General features: G+C 45.9%; 1 protein-coding gene across 4 annotated transcripts in view; it reads right to left on the minus strand.

Moving 5' to 3' along the window:
* The window catches only part of SLC44A3 (solute carrier family 44 member 3), a 90836-nt gene extending 66483 nt beyond the window's left edge, over positions 1-24353 (minus strand). Inside the window, exons 1-8 of one of the 4 annotated variants that reach the window (XM_054037902.1) lie at positions 24071-24353; positions 22870-22977; positions 19031-19173; positions 18444-18580; positions 9061-9154; positions 4164-4333; positions 1612-1701; positions 803-927 (exon numbers count right to left, since the gene is read on the minus strand). In XM_054037902.1, coding sequence (XP_053893877.1) covers positions 803-927; positions 1612-1701; positions 4164-4333; positions 9061-9154; positions 18444-18580; positions 19031-19173; positions 22870-22977; positions 24071-24097 — 894 coding nt within the window. In that variant the 5' untranslated portion in view covers positions 24098-24353. The remainder of the gene's footprint in view (positions 1-802; positions 928-1611; positions 1702-4163; positions 4334-9060; positions 9155-18443; positions 18581-19030; positions 19174-22869; positions 22978-24070) is intronic. The other 3 variants (XM_054037901.1, XM_054037903.1, XM_054037904.1) reach the window with 3 other exon arrangements.
* Positions 24354-27654: the final 3301 nt, after the last annotated feature.

The following is a 27654-nucleotide window of genomic DNA, read 5'->3' on the forward strand; positions in this document are numbered from 1 at the left end:
AAATTCAGCACTACAGCTTGTGGCCAGCAAACTAAACTGCAGCACTGACCTTTATGGAGATATACCTATCTCATAGAACTGGAAGGAACCCTGAAAGGTCATTGAGTCCAGCCCCCTGCCTTCACTAGCAGGACCAAGTACTGATTTTGCCCCAGATCCCTAAGTGTCCCCCTCAAGGACTGAACTCACAACCCTGGGTTTAGCAGGCCAATACTCAAACCACTGAGCTATCCCTCCCCCCTCTGCAATGGCTGTTGCCCCTTTGTGCCACGTACAAGGTATGTTGGGTCCACAGGATTCACATTTCCATGGATCCAGTGTCTCTCTGCTCACTCAACCCCATTAGCTTAACTGAGGATGGCCTATAGACCCACACTGCAGCAGTGTGCCCAGGGCAAAAGTCCTCCAACACAAGCTGCTCTGCTGGCATTGTCCTATAGCCCTAGCACAGGGTTTAAGTTTGTGGAGAGCCTCTTACAGACTCTTCATAATACAGGTGAATGTCACCATAAAATGTAAGAAAAGGATTAAATAATTATAAACAGATCTTATTTGGCTGCAAATGGAAAGCAGAATGCACTAGAGGGCAATCCACAAAGAGATAAACTGACCATGTCATGGTTGAAACATCACCACACAGCCTCAATTAACCCCAAAATGGAGTTTCCCCTTTTCAATGTCAAGTGTAAATAAAGGAGGGAGCATGTGCACTCACATTGCTGTAATATAGTTTTATTTCAAGGTTTCAGATTACCATCTCTAACATTAAGCTTCCTAACGATCATTCTGTAAAATTTCTCACCGTAATCATGGTAGATATGATAGCAAATCCAAGTAAAAATTTTACATTTTCTTTTTCAGTTTCCAGTTCTATGCTTGGGTCATTAGTGTAGTCATAGTAGAGCCACCACAGAACACCGGAGACAACTAGAACAAACACAAATCCATGAAGGTGCAGACAGTACTTCACAAGTGACTGGCAAGCTAATGTGTACATGTTATGGCTCTGTTACCTTCTCCTCTTGAATTACAGATTAACTGAAGAATAGAGTAGTGTAGCACAGAGTGACAAACATTAGGTGTAAATGCACATATCTGTGCTCACAGAATAAAACTGTGTGGCTGGTTTGCTATTTTGAGGTCAAAGCCAAAATTAAGTCTGGTTTTCTTGCAGCTTTGAAGTTACAGCATCATTGCAAGAGATAAACATAACTTATAAGATAGCCCACATTTCAGGCTTTGATCATTCTTAATAGTTCTCTGTTTTTAAAGGATGCATTGTTCAATTCTCTATTTAAACTTTGTTGGAAACGTTAACACTGCTCATACTCAAATCATTTGTCAAAAGAAATTCAATCTGCAGACATCTGTAAATAATTAAAACAAAACAAACCTCTCAACACCCTGATCCTACAGCTAGACCTGCATAGCCAGACCTTTTCATCCACACAGAGAAAGGGTCCAGCATGGATCTGATTGCAGGATTGGGACCCAATTTAGCTTACTGAAGGATAGCCGAGGAGAATTTGCTGTTTTTTCCTTTATGTTTTTCCTTCAATTTGGTGAAACAATGGGTTACTTAAACACATCATTATAAATAAATATACTTACATAATAATCCAAACACAACTAGCGTAATGAAAATATGGACCAGAAGTGTGGTGATGAATCTGAAGGTTAAAACCATTATTAAAGAGAAGGCTGGAAAATTAAAAAAAAATATATAGAAAGAGTCAACTTCAGATGACTTATGATCTATTTAATCAAACTAATTACATGGAAAATTTAGGTTTTTCTACAGTCCAGATTTTTTATTTGTAAACACTGATCTCAAAAGCAGAGACCAATAGGCTTTAAAACTGAAGAGATTCTGTTTTGACCAGAAATGTTCCAAAATCAGAGCCTAAAATGACCAGAATTAGTAATTATGTAGAATAGTCAGGTTCTTAACGTAAATTCAGTACTGGTATAATCCTTGCCTTCTGAAGTCCATTCTCTCCAGAGGGTAAATCCATCCTATTCTCTCATCCTGAAGCTAGTTTTTGTTAATTTCCACTTACTCACGAAACATGAAATCAAAGCTATCAAACTGATTTTTTAATACTGAAAATGTAAAATTACTGTTACCTATTAATAACTAGCTTAATTACTTTAATATTTATAAGCGTATCAAACATTTTCAGTTTACATGAGTAAGACGGTTACCTTCCTGTACTGTAGCTATTGCTCTTCAAGGTGTGAGTGCACATGTATATTCCACTCAGGGGTCCATGCTGAGCGCACCAAAGCCGGAGAACTTTGCCTAGCAGTACACCGATGGGGCGGTGCTAGCGTAAGGGCTATCTCCTCAGTCTCTCTGCTCATCCCTATGGTCCCAATCTACTGATTCAGTATCAGTCAGATTTCGCACCCAGCACTGAACAGCCTGCACCTCACAGCATGAATGCTGCATGGCTAGACAAGGAACAGGAGCGCTGTTCTGAAGCTGTTCAACAGGTTTTACTAAGGGCCACCTATCTGGCTAAATGGAAACGTTTTTCAATTTGGTCCCTAGGCTGCAGGATTCTACCAATACAATCCTGCATTCAGGACATTCTGGAGTAATTGTTGCACCTCCAGTCCTCTGGCATTTCATCCTCCATCCAAGGCAAATCAAAGTCTTCTCAAACTCCATGGTAGTCAAGGATCACTTGTCTCTTTCCACCAGTGCAGGAAGTGATTCCTCAATGGGACCTTAGCACTGTGTTGGATGCCCTTATGAGTCCTCCATTTGAGCCCTTGTAGACTTTGTCTTTTGGTATAGTAGAGACAGAGAACGAGTTATTTGTGGCCATAACTTCTGTGAGTTGAGTTAGTGACCTGCAGGCCCTTATGGCGTATACCTAGAATAACCAATTTTTCAAAAGACAAGGTTGCTTTGGCGCCACATCTTACGTTTTTGTCTAAAGGTCGGGTCACAATTTCATCTTACTCAGACAATACTCACCTGTATGTTTTCCCGAACTTCATTCACGTGTTGATGAACAAGCGTTTTCATTTCTTGGATGAGACACATTTGGCATTTTACTTGAAGGGAACTAAATCATTCCGTTCATCACTTCATCTTTTTGTTTCCTTTGCAGATTGCATGAAGGGTCTATTGGTCTCCATGCAGATGATTTCCAGGTGGATAACATCCTGTATTACAACAGCTTATGGGATAGCTCAGACTTCGCCTCTACACAGGTTAAGAGCTATATAACTAGGTCCCAGTGGCATTGGTCACATTTCTCAGTGGCATTTTGACATTGGACATTTGCAGGGCTTCTACTTGGTTTTCCATACATACAGTACTTTAACCACTCATTATGTTATTACAATTGAGTGCTGATCAGACGCAAATTTTGGGAAGGCAGTCTTGAGAAGACTCTGAGCCCCACTTCCTTCTGAAAGTGCTTGTGAATCACTTGAGTGGAGCACACGTCTACAATCACTCAAAGAAAAGACTGTTAGTTACAGTACAGATAAGTGTTGTTCTTCAAGATGTAGGTGCAGAAGTGTATTCCATGACCCACCCTCCATCCCCTCTGCATCTGAGTCTCAATTCTTCATGTTTGGTGAAGGAACTGAGAAAGGTCAGAGTGCTCTTAAACAGCTTGGGAAGGAGCTAATGGCCAGAAGGCACCAGCGCCATCCCTATAGGTACTGCTAGGTAAGGTTCTCTGGCTTTTATGTACTCGGCACATGCACACTCAAGGGAAATACAGGTCTGCAATCACTCAAAGAAGAAACTAGTTTCTAAGACCTCAATGGCAAGAAAAGAGGAAATAGTATCATTATCATTAGTATCATTTAATAGCATTAAAACATACCTCATGCTAGGATAAATTCTGATTTTATAACTTTTTCACCTAAAGTTTTTAATGGAGTCAGACAAAAAACAAACAAGTGATACAGAGTAAGTTTCCAGTCTGGTTTCTATAAATCTGAATTTCATTAGTCTATTAAATGTCTTGTAAAAGCAAACAGCAGTTCTCTCTCTTAACATACAGAACAAACTTATCTATGCAGCAAATATCAAGATTCAATATTTTTAAAAACTACATTATTCTCTCTACAAAGATTTGAAACATGAGACTATTTTAACATTTTTTTTTAAATCCATCTTCTATTCATAACTTTACCTAGTGCAAGGACACTCAGTCCTATTACAGTATCTCTTCCAGCCATTATTCCACTCAGAATACGATGAAAAACATCAACTTTGTTAACCACATTTATCAAGATGGATGCAAACTGTGAATAGCACTCAGGGTTTTGTGGAACACATCGATTAAACAATGGGAAGGATTTGCTGGAAAGTTAAAAAAAACAGAGGTTGGAGAAAAAGATTGATTACTGGAGAGTAAGGTTTCAGATACATTCAGGGATCAATCCTGCAGTTCCAAAACAAGTGGAACTCCCAATCAAGTTCCCTTGTTTTGTTTATATGTACTATTATGTTTGCTTGCTTTTTAGTAAAAATTAAATATATTAACACTGCCACCAAAATAAAGAAACAGTTCCAAATTAAAGTAAGCAGTTTATGCTGAATTTGGAATATTTAGACTGAACTTTAGGGTTCCCCTGAACTATTTCAGATTGTCTCAAAACACTTTTCAGAACTTAAGCCAATATACAGAGATCATTTCTTTCTACCCACTAAACTGTAGCCACTTCTGGGATAAAATAGCAGCGCCAATTTAACAATGCACAGCAATACTGCACAGCAGTTTATAACGGAAAGTGAGTACACCTCTACCTCGATATAATGTGACACGATATAACACGAATTGGATATAACACGGTAAAGCAGTGTTCTGGGGGGGGCGGGGCTGCGCACTCCGGTGGATCAAAGCAAGTTCAATATAACGCGGTTTCACCTATAACACAGTAAGATTTTTTGGCTCCCGAGGACAGTATTATATCGAGGTAGAGGTGTATCTCTATCTGATTAAAATGGCAGGAGAGATTTAGGAAGGCAGAACATATTCAGCCAAATTGGAATTTTCCCAGGTCATTGTGTTAATACCCCTACTCTTAGGAAAAAAGACACAAGATCTTTCATGGCCACAAATAGTCAGCAGGTCAGTTATATTTCATCTGAAAGACAGCACTTCTATCAGCATAGTGCCTCCATGTGAGGTACTGGTTCACTATTGACTCAGGAAGAGTGCCATCTACTGAACACCAACAGTGTTTCTGCTCCTTTTTGGGCTCCTATTCAAATATGAATTGGGCTTGAGTTGCTTAATTTGCAAGAACGGATGGGATCAAAGCACAAGTTAGTATGGCTGTAGGCTATATCAATATTATTATTCATTATAGGTATTTTTAATACACACACAAATTTTTCATGGTGTTTAAAATATTCCAACATTCTTAAGGGTGTATTAAGCTAGGACTGACCAGCTTGAGAAAACCGGTAGCCCAGTCAAATATTTACATATAAAAATAATGTTATTTGGCATTGTTAGCCAAGTGTCTTAAATGTATTATCCTTCTAGTCTTAGCACTGCTACACTAAGGCCTTGGCTACACTTGCGAGTTACAGCACTGTAAAGCCGCCCCCAGTGCTGTAACTCACTCCCCGTCCACACTGACAAGGCATTTGCAGCGCTGTATCTCCGTGGTTGCAGCGCTGCATGTACTCCACCTCTCCGAGAGGAATAGCGAGTATTGCGCTGCCGCTGCAGCACTGCGGTACCAGTGTGGCCGCCCAATGCGCTGTGAATGGCCTCCAGAATTATTCGGCAGTATCCCACAATGCCTGTTCTAGCCACTCTGGTTATCAGTTCAAACTCTACTGCCCTGGCCTCAGGTAACCAACTATGTGACCCACCCTTTACATTCCCCAGGAATTTTAAAAATCCCCTTCCTGTTTGCTCCGCTCGGCGTGGCGTGCTATCAGCGAATCTTTCCAATTGACCATGCCTCCACAAGCCAAGCGAGCCCCAGCATGGAGCAATGGCGAGTTGCTGGACCTCATCAGTGTTTGGGGGGAGGAAGCTGTACAGTCCCAGCTGTGCTCCAGCCGTAGGAATTACAATACCTTCAGGAAGGTATCAAAGGACATGATGGAAAGGGGCCATGACCGGGATGCCCTGCAGTGCAGGATTAAAGTGAAGGAGCTGCAGAATGCCTACCGCAAAGCCCGCGACGTAAACGGCCGCTCGGGTGCTCCCCCCGCGACCTGCCGATTCTACAAAGAGCTGGATGCGATACTTGGGGTTAACCCCACCTCCACTCCGAGCACAACCATAGACACTTCAGAGCGGGTGGGGGGGGGGAAGGAGGAAGAGGAGGTGGAGGAGGAGAACGGGAGTGATGGTGGTGGGCTAGATGGAGACACCCCGGAATCCCTGGAGCAGTACCGCAAACGCAAACGCCACCCCCCCCCACAGCCCTTGTCCCAAAACTCTTTCCGTTGTGCCCCACTGTCACCTCCAATCCACTTTCCTCAACTTCCGTGTTCTTCACGCCACGCGCTGCCTCCAACACTAGGATCTTCACCACCCAGCCCTGAAAACCATGACCCTTACCCTCTGCACTCAACCCCCATCACCATGCAGTATAAATGTCCTGAAGTGCAGCACTCACTGCACAGCACACCAGACAGGACATACGCGAATCTGTGATTGTACTGTTCCCCACTCCACCCCCTTGTTTCTTTTCAATAAATGGATTCTTTGGCTTTGAAAACATTCTTTATTATTGCATAAAGTAAAATACACCTTAGCCCAGGAAATAAACAGGCACTGCAAGTCTGCTTGTCTGCTTAGCAGACACTGATTCCTAAAGATTGGAACTACTGCACTTCACTCCCATGCAGGGCACCAGATATCACTGCTGGTTTTCAGCCTCAAAATGCTTCCTCAAGGCATCCCTAATCCTTGCAGCCCCGCGCTGGGACCCTGTAATAGCCCTGCTCTCTGGCTGTGCAAATTCAGCCTCCAGGTGTTGAACCTCGGAGGTCCATGCCTGAGTGAAGCTTTCACCCCTCCCTTCACAAATATTATGGAGGGCACAGCACACGGATATAACCGCAGGGATGCTGTTTTCAGCCAAGTCCAGCTTCCCATACAGAGATCGCCAGCGGGCCTTTAAACGGCCAAAGGCACACTCCACAGTCATTTGGCACCGGCTCAGCCTGTAGTTGAACCGTTCCTTGCTGCTGTCAAGGCTCCCTGTGTAGGGTTTCATGAGCCACAGCATTAACGGGTAAGCGGGATCTCCCAGGATCACAATGGGCATTTCAACTTCCCCTACCGTGATCTTCCGCTCTGGGAAAAAAGTCCTGGCCTGCATCTTCCTGAACAGCCAAGTGTTCCGAAAGATGCGTGCGTCATGCACCTTTCCGGGCCAGCCTGTGTTAATGTCAATGAAACGCCCACGGTGATCCACAAGCGCCTGGGGAACCATAGAGAAATACCCCTTCCGATTAACGTACTCGGATCCTAGGTGGGGTGGTGCCAGAATAGGAATGTGTCCCCCATCTATCGCCCCTCCACAGTTAGGGAACCCCATTTGTGCAAAGCCATCCACTATTTCCTGCACGTTACCCAGAGTCATGGTTCTTCTGAGTAGGATGCGAATAATGGCCTTGCAAACTTGCATCAACATGATTCCAACGGTCGACTTTTCCACTCCAAACTGGTTTGCGACCGACCGGTAGCTGTCTGGAGTTGCCAGCTTCCAGATTGCAATAGCCACCCACTTCTCCACTGGCAGGGCAGCTCTCAATCTCGTGTCCTTGCGCTGCAGGGTTGGGTCATGCTCCTCACATAGTCCCATGAAAGTGGCTTTTCTCATGTGAATGTTCTGCAGCCACTGCTCGTCAACCCAGACTTCCATGACAATGTGATCCCATCACTCAGTGCTTGTTTCCTAAGCCCAAAAGTGGCATTCCACGGTGCTGAGCATGTCCGTGAATGCCACAAGCAATTTCTTGTCGTACTTGTTATGCGGCTCAATAGCATCGTCAGACTCCTCACCCTCACTCTCACTGTCACTTTGGATCTTAAGGAATAGTTCGACAGCCAAACGTGACGTGCTGGCGAGAGTCGGCAGCATACGCCTCAACAATTCGGACTCCATTTCCCACAGACAGATCGCGCTGCACAGAAACTGTTGAAAGATGGCACCAAAGGTGGACGGAAACAAAGGGATTTCTGTGATGCGAAGCGATGCATCACAGGGCATTGGGACAGGACCCAGAATCCACCCGCACCCACGCCCCCGTCCCACAACCCACGGCGCCAGAATGGGAAAAGGTGCTCTGTGGGATAGCTTCCCATAATGCACCACTCCCAATAGCGCTGCAATTGCCACAAACGTGGCCACGATAGTGCGCTGGGCAGCTGTCAGTGTAGACAGACTGCAGCGCTTTCCCTACTCAGCTGCATGAAGTCAGGTTTAACTCACAGCGCTATACATCTGCAAGTGTAGCCAAGGCCTAAGCCAGCAAGAAGGTTTTTAGATCTCAGACTAACTCATGTGTGTATCTAAAAGGAGACAGCAATCCATCAGCATAGTATGCCTCCCTAATTAATAAGTAAATGGTGACTATTACTAGGGAAACTGATTCAACCTGTTTTGCTTTTAAGAGGAAGTATCACATATATAAAGAGACTGTTCTCAAGGATTTCACGCTGCAGAGAGAAAATACAGATGGTCAAAAATAAGTGTGAGGTGCCCTCTTTTCAATTCATTTTATGTTTCACCTCTGAAAGGTCTCTCATGCTCTTTTCTTCACTTTCCTTTGTGCAGCGGAGTAGGGAAGCATAAAGAGTCCAGTTCTGTGTCTTCAGGAGGCAATGGGACTTCACTTGAGCACATGCTTAACTATCTCTGCTGAACAGGGGTATGAACTGTGTGTGTGTGTGTGTGTGTAAACATGAGAATTCAAAAATATAAAATCAAAGATATTAAAGTAAAATCATTCTGATTGTTATGCATCAAGTCAAAGACTAAATGGGAAGGACAGTCTTTGAAAAGTTGTCTCGAATAAACAGTGCAGTAAAGCACACAGTAAATTCTTACCTTGGTGGAACTGGCAGTGTGGGACACAGCTCAGCCGCCTTTGGATTTAGCGTGTAACTGGAAATGTTCAAGTTATAAATACAAAGGCAAGAACCTAAGAGAATAAAAACCCCACAAATGGTAACTTGTTATTAGTTCACATCCATTTCTGGGCAGAAAACACACTTCTTAAAAATACTAAAAATCTCTATAAATAGCACTTAATTACATGGCTGCTCAAATCAATCATTGTTTTGAAGATTTTGTGCAACATAATAAATATTAATTAGCAAAACTAGTGTTTTTCCTCAATAATTCTGTATTTAAATTTAAAAAAACCCAACCATGATCTTAAACACTGTTCTGTTTAGGAGACAGATTAAAATCTTAAACAGTCCAGATAACAGTTTCATGAATCAAGATCAAACCCTCATCCGTTCTCTAGAGAGAGTAATGTTTTCAGTTTTTCCTACTTTTATCACTACATTGTTGTAACTTCTTTTAGGAGATGCAAGTACAACTAACAGAAACACTGGAAAAATCCAAATTTCTCTAAACTCAGATGATTTCTCATACCTGGAGAAGCCTCCCCCCTTAGGGCAAAATTCAGAGATGATGTGTAACATGGTGCAAATTAGACTTACTTATACCCATTTGCTGGGCAGATCAAGCTTGTTAGCCTGGGAAATTGGGCAACTGATTTAAGAGAAGGACACTCTGAAAATAAATATGCAACTAGCAAGTCCTTCAGTTGTCTCGATTTACTTTGCCACTGGAAATGGTCTTGTTGATCGAGAGAGCATGTGAGTTGGTATACAACTGCTCCTCCACCTTGCACAATTTCTAGCACAGCCTTTGAAAGTTTAGTAAGTCCCAGAGTGATAGGGGAATGGTGAAAGTGAGAGGTGATGGACATCGCTGGGAGTCATAGTTGTGAACCTGCACGTGGGCAGGTCAAGACTCTGCATTGACTTGGGGTGATACTATAGTCAAGCAGCATCTTGATTGACTCAACTGCTCTAATCAGGAATAGCACAGCTGACCTCAATCAAAGGAGGGTGCTAGAAAAGTTCTCCTGAAAATTGCTCATCGTGAACGGCCCACCGAAGCCAGAGGCAGTCAAAATTCAAACACACCTTGAAAAGTTTCCTTTCTTTCAATGTTGCAAGGTGGACTGTTCATACACCCCTTAACTGTCCAAACCAAACTAATGGTCCTGCCCGGTGGACTGCTTCAGTTGCTCAAGAGCTTGAAAGATATTGTATCCACATTGCAGCTCAGAGAGATGTGACTTGCTGAAGAGCATGCTAGGTATACTTTCTTCTGGAAGGGACACCCACAAAATGAGCCCCACAACACAGGAGTTGGCTTTGCAATCAGAAGGAATTGTGTCTCTTGTTTGGGCAGCCTATCCGTCAGTATGAACAACGGACTGGGAACTCTGACTCTCCCAAGGGGTGAATGTTACACTTCACCGATCAGGTCTTAAACACTGACAATGATTAACTCTGATGAGGGTGTGACATTTTGGAGTTCAACTCAGACCAGTAACGGGTTGTGTCACCACCTGCACCTCTTGGTGCTTTCAAAACTATGCTTCTGTGGTTCACAGCCTTGACACCAACAGCCTGCACACAAGCATGCAGGTCACACCCTGGCTTCCACCGCCCAGTTACTATTTGTAGAATAACCTTAATACCTTCCCAGTCCTGAATTTCCCTAAAATCATCTGCCAATCTGCTGAGGGCCCAGAATTGAGTTATCCTCTCTGACTCAGCAAGTGAGAATTTTGCTGCTGCTAAGCAGTATGACAACTCCCTGACACACCAGCTTGTGTGCCTTGGCAGCAAACCCTTCAGGGCTCTGCCAGCCCAAACCTAGGGTTACCATATTTCAGCAAGAAAAAAAGAGGACGGGAGGAGCCCCGCCCCTGCCCCTCCCACTTCCCGCCCCCCCAGAACCCCCAACCCTCCCCCCGTTCCTTGTCCCCTGACTGCCCCCTCCTGGGACCCCTGCCCCTAACTGCCCCCCAGGACTCCACTCCCTATCTAAGCCTCCCTGCCTCTTGTCCCCTGACTGCCCCAACCCTTATCCACACCCCCACCCCCAGACAGACCCCTGGGACTCCCACGCCCCATCCAACCACTCCCCACCCCCTGACAGCCCCCCCCCGAACTCCCAACCCATCTAAACCCCTCTGCTCCCTGTCCCCTGACTGCTCCGATCCATCTCCCCACCCCTGCCACCTGACAGCCCCCCCCAGAACTCCCAAACACTCCCCCCCTGCTCCTTGTCCCCTGACTGCCCCCTCCTGGGACCCCTGCTCCTAACTGCCCCCCAGGACTCCACTCCCTATCTAAGCCTCCCTGCCTCTTGTCCCCTGACTGTCCCAACCCTTATCCACACCCCCACCCCCAGACAGACCCCTGGGACTCCCACGCCCCATCCAACCACTCCCCACTCCCTCCCCAGAACTCCCAACCCATCTAAACCCCTCTGCTCCCTGTCCCCTGACTGCTCCGATCCATCTCCCCACCCCTGCCACCTGACAGGCCCCCCCAGAACTCCCAAACACTCCCCCCCTGCTCCTTGTCCCCTGACTGCCCCCTCCTGGGACCCCTGCCCCTAACTGCCCCCCAGGACTCCACTCCCTATCTAAGCCTCCCTGCCTCTTGTCCCCTGACTGCCCCAACCCTTATCCACACCCCCACCCCCAGACAGACCCCTGGGACTCCCACGCCCCATCCAACCACTCCCCACCCCCTCCCCAGAACTCCCAACCCATCTAAACCCCTCTGCTCCCTGTCCCCTGACTGCTCCGATCCATCTCCCCACCCCTGCCACCTGACAGCCCCCCCCAGAACTCCCAAACACCCCCCCCTGCTCCTTGTCCCCTGACTGCCCCCTCCTGGGACCCCTGCTCCTAACTGCCCTCCAGAACCCCACCCCCTACCTAAGACTCCCTGTTCCTTGTCCCCTAACTGCCCCCTCCTAAGACCCCCCCCCAACTGCCCCCCAGGACCCTACCCCCTACCTGTACCCTGACTGCCCAAAACTTTCTCCACTCCCCCCAAAAAGCCCCCCCCGTTTCTTGACTGCCACCTCCAGAACCTTCCTGCCCCCGGTCCCCCTTACCCTGCTGCTCAGAACAGAGTGTTGGGCTCTGTGCAGCCGAGCCGGACACGTGGCTGAGCTCCCCAGCACAACAAAACCCGGTCTGGCCCTGCACAACAAAACCCGGTCTGGCCCTGCACAGTGCTGCTGGACTGGGCTGCAAGGGAGCTGCCGGCTCAGAATGCAGGGCGGATCCGGCTCCTCTACAGCTGCTCCTGAGTCCAGCCCGGGACTTCCCTGCAGCCCTCCCAGCCGCTCGCTCTGCTAATCCCGGACATTGTGAGTGCTTTACAAATTCCCCCCGGACGCTATTTTTAGCACACAAAAGGAGGACATGTCCGGGTAAATCCGGACGAATGGTAACCCTACCAAACCTTGCCCTACAAATAACAAACAGTGAACCTCAACTCCCAAGTTCCCCAGAGATGTCTCCCTGCAGCATGCAGCCCTCTCCTGGAACACTCACGGAACTTAATAAGTTCTTTGCTCCTTCAAAGAGAAAATGCAGCTCACTAATTTAATTGGGGTTTGACAAACACACTAATTTCAGTTACAGCCCTCAATTGGTTTATAGTAAAAATAAAACAAGTTTATTTTAAAAAGGGCATAGGATAAGTGATATCCAGTATAAGGAATAAAGACATAAAAGGCTACAAACAAACAAAAGTAAAAATATGCTGAAAATTGTTTTAGTCTTACAAGCAAGTTACAATCTTTGCCTAAGCAGGTTTCTCACCAAACTCAGTTCCCAGAGACTTCAACCCCTTTGGCTGAAGGATCCAGCTCTCGCCCCTTCAGTCCCCCAAGTGATGGGGAACTCACGTATCTTTTTGCCCTCCTTATATCACCACAAAGTTCACTGTGTCTGCCTCAAGAGCCTAGAAGGCTTCCTGCTGTTCTTCCCTTCTTTTGGATTTTCTATCCTCATGTTAATTTGTATTTAAATGGGGCTTCCATTGTTTTGACTCCACACTGCTTAATTTACATTGGAGACAGGTAGATAGCTGCCTTTCCTCCCGTCTGGAAGAAAACCTGTTTCTCCCTGTGTTTGATCACAGACTTTAAAGCATAATATCAGTGAGTATCCATGATTCCTCCTAGGGTATTAATACATACATTTCACAATGATATTAATCACCAGAGTGTCACTGGCTTTCATAAAAAAACCTTATTCGATACAATTTTAGAATATAGTAATATTGTACACAATCAGTTGATTCAATTGCTTATCATTTGAGGTTCAGAACCCCAGTCTTTATTGTTAAGAGGCTACCTCCCCCACTTGCTAATTTGACACCTTTTTTTTTTTAACCTTGCATGTAAATGTACCTTCACTGTCTGCCTGACGACCAGGCTGGTCAGATAAGGAAATGACACAGTCTTTTGTCTAAGGCAGACTGTGCTTATGCATTGCTTGCCAAACACATTTTAAGAATATATTTCTAGTGCATATTTATAACTCTTTGTAAACACCCCACAGATAAGTTACACAGGAATATTAATGATGATATATTATATATTACATGCCAACTTTGGGGAATATATCATGACTAAGGATACAATTCTGTCACGGAGGTCATAAGGATCATGAACTCCATGACTTTCCAGGACCTCCATGACTTCTTCTGGGGCAGGGCCGGAGCAGCAGACCCCGGAACAGCTGGCCAGTGGCCAGCCCTGGAGCTGAAGGAACAGCAGCCGCGGTAAGCTCTGAGGCTGCTGGAGCACCAGCCAGTCCCAGAACAGCAGCTCTGGGAACAGCCAGCTGGCAGTCAGCTCCTGGGGCCACCCAACAGCTGACTGGCCTGGACTTGCTGGAGCACTGGACCCCAGCCCACCGGAGCAGCAGCCAGGGTTGGGATAGCTCCCCCGCCCCTCCCCTGGGAAGGGGGTTTGGCCAGTTCCACGCAGGAGGAGGGGGAGGAAGGGAAAGAGGGCTCAGGTCAGCTCTGTGCGGGGAGGGTTGGGGAAAGGGAGAGGGGGTTCGGCCAGCTCTGCGCAGGGGGAGGAGGGTTCAGCCAGCTCCACGTGAGGTTCCCCGCCAATGGGAGCTGCGGAGCCAGCACTTGGGGCGGGGACAGCGTGCGGAGTTGAGGGAGGGAGGGACATGTCGCCACTTTCGGAGAGCCGCGAGGAGTTGGGTAGGGATCCTGCCAGCCCTACCAACCCCTCCCCCCAACACTAACGGGGGTCCTGGGCTGCCTCCCCCAAGCATCCGTGGTGTCCCCCCAGGTTGCCCTCTTCCCCCCCATGGCACCCCCTGCCTCTCCCCGCCCCCATTTAGTCAGGGGTATATAGTACAAGTCATGGATAGGTCCCTGGCCATGAATTTTTGTTTACTGCCCATGACCTGTCCATGACTTTTACTCAAAATACCTGTGACTAAAACATAGCCTTAGTTACCGTTGATGGTGATCTAAACAGATTCATTTCTGATCACAAATGTGGTGAGGCAAGTATTTGTCCTAGCTCCCAGTCTTTTTGTTGTAGTCATTGTTGCAATGCTAGAGGAAGCCTTTTGTGGCTCTTCAAGTTGCATCTTTATGAGCTTTACACTGTAAGCTCTTCAGTCTTTCCCATCTACATGCGAACACCAAAGCGACAGACACATTGATCCAGGAATTGCTCTACGCTGATGACTGGGTATTTTTAGTAAAAGTTAAAGTTAGGGCTTAAGTTGTGGGCTTCTGTGAATTTTTCTTTATTGCCTGCATCTGTCTCTGACTTTTACTAAAAATGCTTGTGACAGAATCTTACCCTTAAATCATATTACATGGTACCATGCCATAAGGCAACGTGTCCTCGACTTTGAGAGGAATCATGCTAAGCAACTGGAAGCACAGCCCCAGGCACAGAAACAACATGCAGCTCAATCAATACAACCAGGCAAATAGCTCCGTGGCCAGCACGGTAAATGTTCTTCCCAAACTGGTCCATAGAGTCACACACAGACCCATTAGTAAAAAGTACAATTGTCACAGTCATCCTGAAAATCCAGGTGACTAGCATTATCACCGCCCAGTTGCTGATGTGTAAAACAATGTAATTGAGTCTACATTGGTGTAAATTAAATGCTACGGCGACAGAAGAAGATGTATCGATGTGTATGTTCAAGAAGGGGAGGAGGCTTTTCTTCTTGCTACACACTTCTCTTTGGTATACAAGTTTCACCCATCTACATTTCCTTAGGCCTGATCTACACTGGGGAGGGGGGGTGTCGATGTAAGATACGCAACTTCAGCTACGGGAATAGTGTAGCTGAAGTCGATGTATCTTATTTTGACTTATTTCCCATCCTCATGGCGTGGGATCGATGGCCGCGGCTCCCCCATCGACTCCGCTACCGCCGCTGGCCTGGTGGAGTTCCGGAGTCGACGGGAGCGCGTTCGGAGACCGATTGCTACCTGCTGATTCGGCGGGTAGTCTGCATGTACCCTTCGACTCTGTTGGTCAACTAAGTGGGAATGCAAATTATACATTATTACATGTAAGTCTAAGGGAGCCTATGGAGAATTTAAGTTGGAGCAATATATACGTTGGAGGGTTGGGAAGACGGTGGAATTACAGTACACCAACTTCAGCTCCCTCTAGAGCAGGGGTCTCAAACACGCGGCCCGTGGGCTGCATGTGGCCCGTGGAGTTCTTCCCTGCGGCCCGTGGAGCTCCCCAGACCCCCCCCCCGTTACTTCCTGTCGCCGCCAAACTCCCCTCACCCCCGCCCTCCCCCGAGTTATTTTCTGTTAAGTTCCCCGTGCGCTGCTCCCCAATGTTTGGGGCACCTGCCACCCCCACGTGCCCCCCCGGAGTGTCTCCCGGCACCCACTTGCTGCTCCTCACTGCCCCGGAGCCTGGAGCCTGCAGCACATGGTAACTCAGGAGCCTGCAGCACATGTTGAATCCGCTCTGCTCTGCAGGCTGCTGGCTTCCGGCAGGTCCTAGTGTCCCTCTTCACTAGGGCCAGGGCAGGCTGCCCTTCCCCTGCCCTCCTGCCATAGTTCTGAGCCTCTCTCTTCAGTGAGGTGCTGCCACCCTGGAGTCGCTCTAGGTAAGCGGCACCAGGCCGGAGTCCGCACCCCGCACCCCAACCCCCTGTCCGGAGCCCCCTGCCACATCCCACACCCTCCCGCACCCCAACTCCCTGTCCTGAGCCCCCTGCCACACCCTGCACCCCAACCCCCTGCTGCACCTCTCACATCTCCTGCACCCCAATTCCCTGCCCTGAACCCCCTGCTGCACACCTCCTGCACCTCAACTCCCTGCCCTGAGCCCCCCTCACACCCTGCACCCTAACCCCCTGTCTGGAGCCCCTGCCACATCCCACATCCTCCTGCACCCCAACTCCCTGCTGCACCCCTCACCCCTCCTGCACCCCACACCCCAATTCCCTGCCCTGAGCCCCTGCCGTACCCTACACACCTCCTGCACCTCAACTCCCTGCCCTGAGCCCCCATCACACCCTGCACCCCTCCTGCACTGCCTGGGGCAGAGAGGGGGCAGAGTTGGGGTGAGGACTTCAGGGAAGGGGTTGGAATGGGGGCAGGGAAGAGATGGGGTAGGGGCGGGGCCTCATGGAAGGGGCAGAGTGGGGGCGGTGCCGGGGGCAGCAAGGGGTGGGTGTCAGTGATGCGGCCTTCGGGCCAATGCACTAGTCCTCATGCGGCCCTCGTGGTCATTTGAGTTTGAGACCCCTGCTCTAGAGTCACCTCTGAATTTAGCTCCAATTCTCATTTTCATTAATACCGAATCTTTAAAATTTAGATTCCAAAGCTATGTGAATTTATTAAGAGAAACGAGCACAGCTTTATTTCTGCCTTATCTTCTGCATTTCATTGTCATCATCTATCACCAATCCTCCAGACTGGTGACACACAAATACCCCCATATTTAGGTATTTAGAGTCTTCTTTGCTCCCACTAAGATAATGGCAAAAACCTTATTAATGTAAACTGAAGCACGATTGGGCCCTTAATGATTTAGAATGGAATAAAATATCGGCCAGCCTCAGACCCAAGAACTTTAGTCCAGTATCTTCAGGCCCTCTGCTGGTAAAACACTACATTACCATAATGCTAGTGAAAAAGCAATGCTTGGATGTACTCAAACCAATTAAAATGCAATATTGCAATCTCTCTAAAGACAGATATGCAAATTCTTTAAACATGGATGGAGTTTCATGTATTGTAATTCAGTTATGCTGAGATTATTTAAGGAGCATCACTGGGGTATGCAGGTCTTTATGTACATAAAAAAAGCATCAAATAATAATCAAATATCTCAAAATTACATAAAAAAGTCATTGTAAATAGGTATTCTTGCCATCCAATCTAAGAAAATCAAAGAACAATTCTCAGAGAGCTAGTCATTGCCTGCCAAATGCCAAACACTCTATTCAGCAAGCAGTGTTGGCCAGGTTTATGTAGTTTATTGTTTGAAAAAGAAAAAGAACCAGATTTAGAATCAGAACTTCCCTGCCTTGTGCCCAGAGAACTCAAACCCTGGGCTTTTTTACAAAATGCTCTGGATAAGTATATAAATGGTTTCTTAATTGTGCCTACTGGGGTTCTCCAAGGAACATTTCAGACTTCCACATTCAGCTTTGTATTCTATACATGGATAACACTGGGTAGAGGCTAGGTAATTTTTTGTCTCACTTCTCTGGTATCTTGAGTATGAAGTCTAAGCTGTGTAATGTACCGCTGAGGTAGGGATCGATTTTAGCTTACTATATTTAAATGTTGGAAAGCAATGCAAAAGAAGTAACTGCTTTTGCACAATAGCTACTTGTCTATGCTTATTTAGAGTATCAGAATAAAATCAAAATGATTCCACTTTGGCTCTGAAAACAAAACTCATTACATATAAAGGGCTCACAGATCTGATACGTCAATGGAATAATAGTGTTTTGCTATAGTTTTAATTGAATTTGAAGGATCCAATTCAAAGTCAATGCAGATTTCTCAAGCATACAAACAGCATCCATTCACTAACTCCCTCTCCAATCTGAACTAGTTTGTCCTCAATAGCCACCTTTCTGCTGAACAATCCAGTCCTGTGCAGAAATGCATACAACAGTTTTATACACACAAGAGATCCATAAAATTTCTGATAACTAAAACATTTAAATAAGCATGAATTAGAACATGCTTTCCATTGACTTAATCAAATAAATTAATGATAAAGAAGTAAATATCCAATGCAACATATTTCAAACAGGAGTACATTTTCTAGGATTAAAAACTGCATAACACTTCCAGACACAGATTAAGGAATTCATACTCTTTACTACATACCATTGTTCTTTGCAAAATGCTGGATGTCTTCCAGAGAGTTAAGTTGCTCTTGAGGACAGCTAGATACACACAAGGCGATTGAATTGATTTTAAGGTTTTTAATTTCCAGACTGCACGAATTCAAAAAGAACACATGTCTAGGAAGGAGGGAGAGAATTCTCTTTTAAGGCAAGCTTTCTATTTTTCATATCATTTTGAAACTGCTCACTATCTTTAAAAACAGTACAAAACATGAAAATTGGTAATGTGTTCTTCCACACAAAATTGGAACACCTGGATTTTGAAGCTAAAAGTTAAAAAGTGATTCTAGCACATGCTACATTTTACACCATATTTTTGCCTCATCTTTAATAAGATTACAGGCCCCAAACATGCAATCAACCCATGTGGGTAGACCATTACGTCTTGGTGGAGTTTCCTGGGGTACGTGAATCCAAAGGCAGGATCAGGAATTGCTACTGTTTAGTATTCTTGCACTCTCTTATTTGTATCTCTTAGTAAAGTGCCTATATGCATTTTAGTGCCTATATGCACTGAAGTGACCAAATCTCAAGTATTCAATTCATTTAAAAATCTGATATACTTACTTTTTATTTGTCATATCCTGTCCAGAAAGAGGTGCACCTTGAATATATGTGTTCTTCCTACCACATATATTCCCATAGCTGTCATACCCAAATACAAGTCTTTCTGCAGCTCCAGCTGTTACCGCATAGCCAGTTATAAACATCTATTAAAATATACATTATATTATTTTTTTCTTTTGAATTCATGATACACAGAATACTATGCCTTTTTCCCTTCCCCATTCAATGATCATTCCTTGTTTAACCTACATAATTTTTGTCTGATGCTCGAAAAACCAGGCATAACATTTTCAAACTTTGTTTACAGTGTAATGAATATTTCAGAGTGAAATCCACCGCTGCATAGAAGACCAGAGCAAGGCCTTTGAATGACTTAGGCCCTACAGTATGTTGCCTTCCACATTTGTTCCAGAACTTAGAAGGTGTGTTAATGAGGCAGGGAATTACAGGAAAAGAAAAAAATGGTCTTGTGCTTAAAGAAGCTGAACATCCTGGAAAACTGCATTCTAACCCTGCCTGCAACAGAGTTCCTATATAATGCTGCATAAGTCACGTCCATCAAACTTTTCACAGGTGTTCAGTAATTGTGTATTCCTCATTTTCTGGGTGCCCAATGTGAGACACCTGTGGCCAGATTTGCAGAAGCTCTGAGCACTCACAGCAGCAACTGAAGTCAATTAGAGCTATGCTTGAATATATAAAGTGATGTAAAAACGAAAATACTGTACTCTTGGGGACATGAGAAGGATAAAAAAAAAAAAAAGAAATATTGATTAACTAGCCATTCACTGAAGGAGGCTGGGCTCCAATGCAAAAAAAATAATATGTGATCATATAATTAAAGATCGTAGCATAATACATATGCATAAAAACACCAAATTAAGGTTGCACAGGCAACCTTACTTATGGCATTTCCTAACTTTTGAGCATTTGACTTTCAACTTAAATATTCTTTTAAGTAGTTTTGGGGTTTTTTTTTAATGTAATTAGTCTGTGCAGAACTGAGCCTCATCCTGCAAGGAATTAAGTGCATTCATTACTTTAATCATATGAGTAATCAGATTTGTACTTAGGTGTTCGGAGTCTTGTGATTTATATCAGCAGTTCTCAACTGAGGGGTCCACAGCCTGGTTTCAGGGAGATCTGCAAGCCCTGAGTCCATGGGCGGAGTTGGGGCAGCATAGGAGGCGTTGCCACACCCAAACTGAAGTGCCAGAGCGAGGTAGTCCCATGGGCAGCTCCATACTCCCCCACACTACTTCTCCCCCCATTCAAGGCTCCGCCCCCTGGCCAGGTCAGAGGCGGTTGCTTCTCTGGCTGGTCCCATGCAGTGGAAAACTCTGGCACTCTCCCATCTCCTCTTTCTGCTTTTGTTGGTGCCTGGGGCTGCAGCTGCTCCTCAGCTCCCAGCCCACTTTGACTGCTTGCGCAGCCAGTAAGACCTGCCCCGGTGGATGAACCCAGCTCTGGGGCCAGCAGAGCCCTCGGGGAGCAGCGACCACAGGAGGGGAGCCCTCCCAGCACACAGCCCCTAGCTATCCCCTCCTTGCACCCTGAGCTACTCCCCTGCCCGCACACAGCCCCTAGCTACCCATCTCCCTGCACCCTGAGCTACACCCCTGAACACACACAGCCCCTAACTACCCATCTCCCTGTACCCAGAGCTACACTGCACATAGCTCCTAGCTAACCCCTTCCTGCACCCTGAGCTACACCGCTGCCCACACACATCCCCTAACTACCCCCTCCCTGCACCCTGAGCTACACTGCTGCCCGCACACGGCCCCTAGCTACCCCTCTCCCTGCATCCTGAGTTACACCTCACTGCACACACAAAGCCCCTAGCTAACCTCCCTGCACCCTGAGCTACACCCCTCACTGCACACAGCTCCTAGCTACCTCTCGCCCTGTACCCAGAGCTACACCCCTGCCCACAAAGCCCTTAGCTCCCCCTCTCCGTGTACCCAGAGCGATACCCCTGCCCACACACAGCCCCTAGCTACCCCCTCCCTGTACCCTGAGCTACACCGCTGCCCGCACACATCCCCTAACTACCCCCTCCCTGCATCCTGAGCTACACCTCTGCCCGCACACAGCTCCTAGCTACCCCCTCCCTGCACCCTGAGTTACACCTCAGTGCACACAGCCTGTAGCTAACCCCCCTGCACCCTGAGCTATACTCCTCACTGCACACAGCTCCTAGCTACCCCCTCCTTGTACCCTGACTTACACCCCTGCCCACATAAAGCCCCTGGCAACCTCCTCCCTGAGCTACAACCTTTACTGCACACACTCCTAGATGCCCCCTACCTGCATCCTGAGCAGTTTTCAAATGTTCTGAGCTGAATTATACATTTTTGGTTGCACTCTCCCCCCAACCCAGACTGGCTGGGTGGCCTGCCAAGGTGAGTCGGGGGGTGTAGGTGGCGCCTCCTCCCCAGGGCCCACCGTACAGACCTGGCCCAAGCCCTGCCAGGCCATGTCCCCACCCCAATGAGAAGTCAAACTATACCTATGCCCAAGCCTACCCCTCCCACCCCAGCAGCCAAAGCCTGGAGCCACGGTGCCCCACAGGGCTAAAGCCCCAAGCCCCCCCACCCCCCAGTGGCTATAGCCCAAAACCCCAAGTCCCCCCTCGCTGGGCCTTGGAGTTTTTATAGCATGTTGTGAGGCGGGAGGAAACAGGACTTCAGAAAGAAAATGGTTAAGAACCTCTGATTTATATCACTTGACTATTGTGGTGCCTGAATTTTTATATATTAATTTATCTTAATATGGCATTGTAGTAACTCCATAGTTAAGGTTGCTACGTATATGTGCATCTCAACTCTGTCACAACAACAAAATATTTTTAGATCCAGTTTATTTATACAGTAAATATACTTCCAGCAATCAGACAGCTACCTCAAAAAGTAGCCAGAAGAGATGCAGTAGTCTTTTGTGACCCTACTTCTAAATATGAAAAATTCTGACAGGTGGAAGTTACAAGTCCAACAGAACTTTATTTGCTAAGCTGGCCCATACTGCTTCCACAGAGATTGCAAACTAAGAAAAAAGCTCAGTACACTGAATCTGATCTACGATTACTGCTAATAAATGGCTGGCTGCAAACATTCAATAATTACAAGAGGGTGTGCCAACACGTATGCGCCAATAATGTGCACTTCCAGATCGTGAAACAACCTGAAACAAAGCCAGTGTGAATAAATAACACTGGATGTCACCACAAATCTGTTTTAAATTAAAGGAAATCATAATTCAAATGTGAATAATAAAATATATCACAGAGAGTAAGCAATAAGAATAATGAAATAATAAAATTGCCGGATACCACTATGGTTTGACGTGTCTTATATCTACATGTGCATTAAACACAAGGTGGCATACAAAACTCATCCTACTTCTCAAGTCAGTTTAGTTTATAAAGTGTGCCAGAGACTTATGCAAAAGAACTCTGCATTAATTGTAATTTTTTTAAAAGATGTTAGAAAATTGAACAGACTATGATTATTAATTTGCATTGTGGTAATGTCTAGTGGCCACACTGTCCTAGACACTGTACATAAAAATAACAAAAAGACAGACTCTGCCCCAAAGAGCTTATTCTAAGTACAAGAAGCTGAGCTTGCCATTGGATCCTTGCAAGCAGACCCTTCGACCAGGTGTGTGGAGCTAAACTGATTTCATTGTGGCTTTGTGCAGGCACAAAGGTTCTCCTATCTGGACACAAGATCAAGGCTCTATAATTTCTGCAGTGAGATCACTTGAATTATTCAGAATCACTTTAAGCTTACAGTAGTTCTAAGTAAGATTTCTCTTTCAACAGATAGCATGCTTACCAAACCAGCCCAAAAAAGAAAGAATAAAATCAACCAGAGTACATCTGTGCATTTTCTATAAATTAGAGGTCTCCATTCTCTTTGTCCAGAAATCCCATCTACAGAAACCTAAAATTAAAAATATTTTTAAGCGCAATTAAAGTTATAGTACTCAGTTTCAAACATCTGAAAAGCAGTGAAAGAGTAACTTAGTGTGCACAAGATGTCAAACATTTGGTAATTTGTGTAGTCTTAACAATAGTGAATGTATTTTACATGTACTGCACAATATTAATATATTAAATAACCTAACTGTCCTCCAAAGAATGGAGAGTACTTTAGAGGGCAGGGAAAATGGGACACATCCAGACAAATGATGGCTATCCACTGACACCAACATCCGGAGACTACTACGTACTCCTGCACAAGACCTGGCCCACAGAGTACCCAGAGAGGCGCTTCCATGTGACTATACTGGGCAAAGAAGAATTGTCAAACAACTTTAAGCCAGCACCTTCTCTCCTTTTTTCTAAGTACTTTTCCCCCTGATGTAGTGGGTGAGTTTGCTGCTTCTTAGCCTTTTGAACTCACAGCTCTATCAGGGGGGGTGTAGTCTGTACCAGCCACGGGATGGACTCGATTTAGGGCCAGCTTTTGATCTCAGTCACTCCAGCATCAATGGAGTTACTCTGGACTGGCATGGCTGTCGACAGGTCTTTCCCATCTCTAACTACTAGCAGGAGTTGTGAGAGTTCCGGGTGGACGGGGCGCGGGGAAGCCACCCAAAGACCCCGAGGCTCCAGGTAAATGGGATCTCTGTTAGCAAGAGCTAGAACCCGCACAGAAAAAAAAGGGGCGAGGAGGGGAATGGGGAAAATGCCTTCCCCGCCCTGGGGAGCGAGGGCCGCTGCAGAGCCGGCGGAGACGGGACAGTGTGTTGGGCAGGGGACTCCCGTACTCTCCCCCTCAGGGGACGCGACGGGGGTGCCCCTGGCTCGCAGCCTCCCCCCTGCCTCTGCCACAGACGCTCTTGCAGGAGGGGGAGACTTTACCTGCCGGGCGGGAAAGGCAGCAACTCCTCACTGCGGGCGAGGGCCACCGCTGGTCAGTGCAGCCCAGGCCCTTGGTACGTCCCACGGAGGAGTTGGGGGGAGAGGGGGCTGCAGCTGCTGCCGGCCGGCCACGGGCGGGCTATGTTCCCGCCCGGACAGCGGGGTCTTACCTGGTACTCGCCCCAGCAGCACGCCATGCCGAGCCGGGAGGGGGCTCGGCGCGCTGGGTCCCGCCTGGAGCGGTGCAGGAAGTGCAGGGCCGCGCTCAGAGCAACCTGCCTGCCAGGCGTCCAGCTGCGGTGCCGTGCCTGGGGCTCCCGCGGCGGCGACGCGGTGCAGAGGCACGGCCCCTCCTCCCTGCTTCCAGCCCAGCGCGGGGCGGACCCCTGCTCGCCTCACCTCCTGCAAGGGCCGTTGCTCGGCTCCCAGCTCCGGGGCAAGTGGCACCCCCGCCTGGCGCGCACACCTGCCCCCGGGAGCCAAAGCGGGGAGCGTGTCCCCCGTTCAGGTAGCTGCGCAGGTGGCAGCCCGAGCGTGGGCCGGAAAGGTGCCATCTGTGGGCAGAGCTTTCTCCCCGCTGGGGTACAAGCTTTACACTTGCACACAGTCGCCTAAGGGTTTGCATTGTACAGGCGCAGCCAGCGACACCAGAGGCTGGCTGAAATCAGAGGAAAACCCCAGTCCAGACGTGCGTGCTCCTCGCCCCCTTCAGGGCTTATCCGAGTTGCACCCCTTTAAAATGTGATGTTAAATTGAAGTACTTAAACCGGTGCAAAAGGCCTCGTCTACACACAGTTTTTGCATCCATTTAGAAACCGATACCATTAAATCAGTGCAACCCCCTAGTGTGGATCAAAACAAGCCTACCAGTATAAATACTTCTATAATGCATCTGCACTAGGGAGTTGCACTAGTTCAGGGGTTCTCAGACTTTTGTACTGGTGACCTCTTTCACACAGCAAGCCTCTGAGTGCAACCCCCCCTTATACATTAAAAACACTTTTTAATATATTTAACACCATTATAAATGCTGGAGGCAAAGCGGGGTTTGGGATGGAGGCTGACAGCTCGTGACCAGCCCATACCCCCTGGGGGGACTCAACCCCCATTTTGAGGACCCCTGCACTAGTGTAACTATATCAGTTCACTTTAACTATAACGGTTTCTAAAGTTACATACACTGTATAGTTTGTATAGTAACATCAGGATAAAAACTGTGTTTAGACAAGCCTAGTTTAAACCAGGCTTATATTAGTTTAGCTTGCATTAGTAAATTTACAGGCTATGCTAAACCAAAATAAACTGAAAAAAGAATGACCACATAGGACTTTGCACAAATGATTTCACTAAACAGTTTAAATGGTAGAAGTTCATATGCTGTCCATGACCTGTTCCTCCATTAAGCCCAACCTAGTCATGTCCCTTGCTGGATAGGATGTCCTGCCATTTAGACGATGGTCACCCTCTGAATCAGACTGACATTGGCTATGTTTGCATTATTTTCTTTGGCATCCTAACATCTATTTGTCTTCTGCAGTGTCCCCACCATCATAATCTTTTTGATTGTAGCCAATCCCATACTGATTTCACATCCTACTCTCCTTCTAACTTCTTCCCTTGTCTTAAAGTCATTCCACTTTACACCTGCCATCTTTTGAAGAACTTTCATCTCTACCGCCTCCAGCCTTTTGATGTCTGTTTCATTTAATGCAGCTACTTCCAGACCATGAAGTAATCTGTTAGAACATTGGTTTGATACATTTTTACTTTGGTATCAAATGTTAAGTTTTTTCTAGAATTAAATTCCTTATCTTATGCAGATGACATCTTTCAACTGGTGAATATATTTGAATTAATGATGATATTTTTTGCTACCCTAGAAAATTGGGGTAGTTGACTTGGACTTAGAATAAATGCCAAGAAGATGAAGTGCTTGCATCTTGGAAAAGGGACAATAGACAAAGTGTTAAAATGCAGTAGTGGTGAAGTCGTAAAACAAATAGAATCTTATGCGTTCCTAGGAAGCCTGATTATTGCTGACAGGTTCTATCAAGGATAAGGTTAAAAGGAGATTTACTTTAGCTACAAGTGCTGCACAGAAACTGACAAAATTATGGCTTGATGAAAACATTTAAGAATAGGATTATGAAATGAACCCGACTTCTGGTGAGAAGTCAGGCCAACGTATTTTTCTCACATAAATGGAGTTTGTCCACTTGTTAAATGATATTCTTTTATTTCATAATCTCCATTAGCATTACATGAGAAAAAGTGAACTGTTGTTAAAATGAAATTGTACCTTATGTCTGTAAAATTAGAACTAAATTTTATAACAGAATTGTTGGAGGGAAAGTGAACAAGGGAGTTTTTTTTCCACAGTTGGTGGTCATATCCAAATGTACAGAACTACTAGGATAAGATTCAAGATAAATAACTCAGGTAATGGAACTCGTGTTGCCTAGCAACCTGTAACTAATCTTGCTGGGTCTACTAATGAATAAATCTTTTAAACAATAACATAATATAATACCCCAATAAGACATTTAAAGGCCCGATCCTGAAAACACCTACACACAATAGGAGTCCCAGCAGTCTGGTTAAATGTCAACATAAGTAATTATATTCTGTCTACCTATATTACACTGCCAAACTCTAGACTGCATTTTCTTACCCATAGAACTCACACATCAAGGTCCTATGGGAAAAGCAACCAAGAGTTGTTGAGGGCCAGAGCCAGTACAGAGGCACAGGGTCTTGCAAATGGGAAGCCATCAGATTTTGAGCCAGGTTCTGTAGCCTATTCCACAGGGTGTAGGAGCAGATATCACTAGTAATAGAACAGGGAAGAGGTAAAGAGGTCCTCAGAGAATCCTCTTGCACTGCTTTTTCTGCGGTGTGGCGTGAAACAGGCCACGGGTATCAATATAATTAATAGATGCTCACAAAAGAAACATAAAAGGAATAATAGCTAAGAGGTAAAAATATCTAGCCCAAATGAGATGACTCAGTCTCACTTTAATTGTTGCATAGATATAATACCAAAGAACTTGCAGCTCAATATGGAGCCCGAATAAACACTTCTCATAAGAGAGAGACTGATGCAATGGAACTGCTATCCATGTGCTACTGAATAGTGTAAGTGGACCCAGGATAAGAAGATTGTTAAAGGAAAAATATGCTCATTTGAGAAAGAAAATTATGGGTAATTTCCTGAATCCTTTTGGAATAGCAAAGGGGTATTTCACTTTTCCAAAGCCTCAAAATAGTTTTGTTTGAATAAATCAAATCACTTTCTTAACTAGTGCAAAGACTCTGAGAATTGTTAAAAAAATTCATTTGACAGGGGAGGTTCTCAATTCAATCTTACGACACATGTCTTAATAGTATCCAAATCCAGTATCCAATTTGATATCAAATGTGACATTTCAGCATGTGTCAGAAATAATCTCATTGCAGCATTCTGGATCAGTTTATGTTAAAAGGATGCCAGTAAAGTTGCAGAAAGAGTTACAGTCCAGTCTGAATGTGATATTCTGTATTAAATCCAGGGGATAACCATTAGAAATTGGAGGGCTGTTTACAGCAAGAAGCTTGTTCTTTTATTTCAGTGCAAGTAACTGATTGGCAACCTGGCGGCCATTGGAAGTGCAGTTCTGGAGAGCTAACTTTGAGTTCATTCACAGTTGTACTTCTCAGGGTTTACAGATATACACTGGCTAGTCTGGATAGGTGTTTTGAAGTTACAATTAGCTTA

The sequence above is a fragment of the Malaclemys terrapin genome, chromosome 8, assembly GCF_027887155.1.
Source record: "Malaclemys terrapin pileata isolate rMalTer1 chromosome 8, rMalTer1.hap1, whole genome shotgun sequence".
NCBI classification, from domain to species: domain Eukaryota; kingdom Metazoa; phylum Chordata; order Testudines; family Emydidae; genus Malaclemys; species Malaclemys terrapin.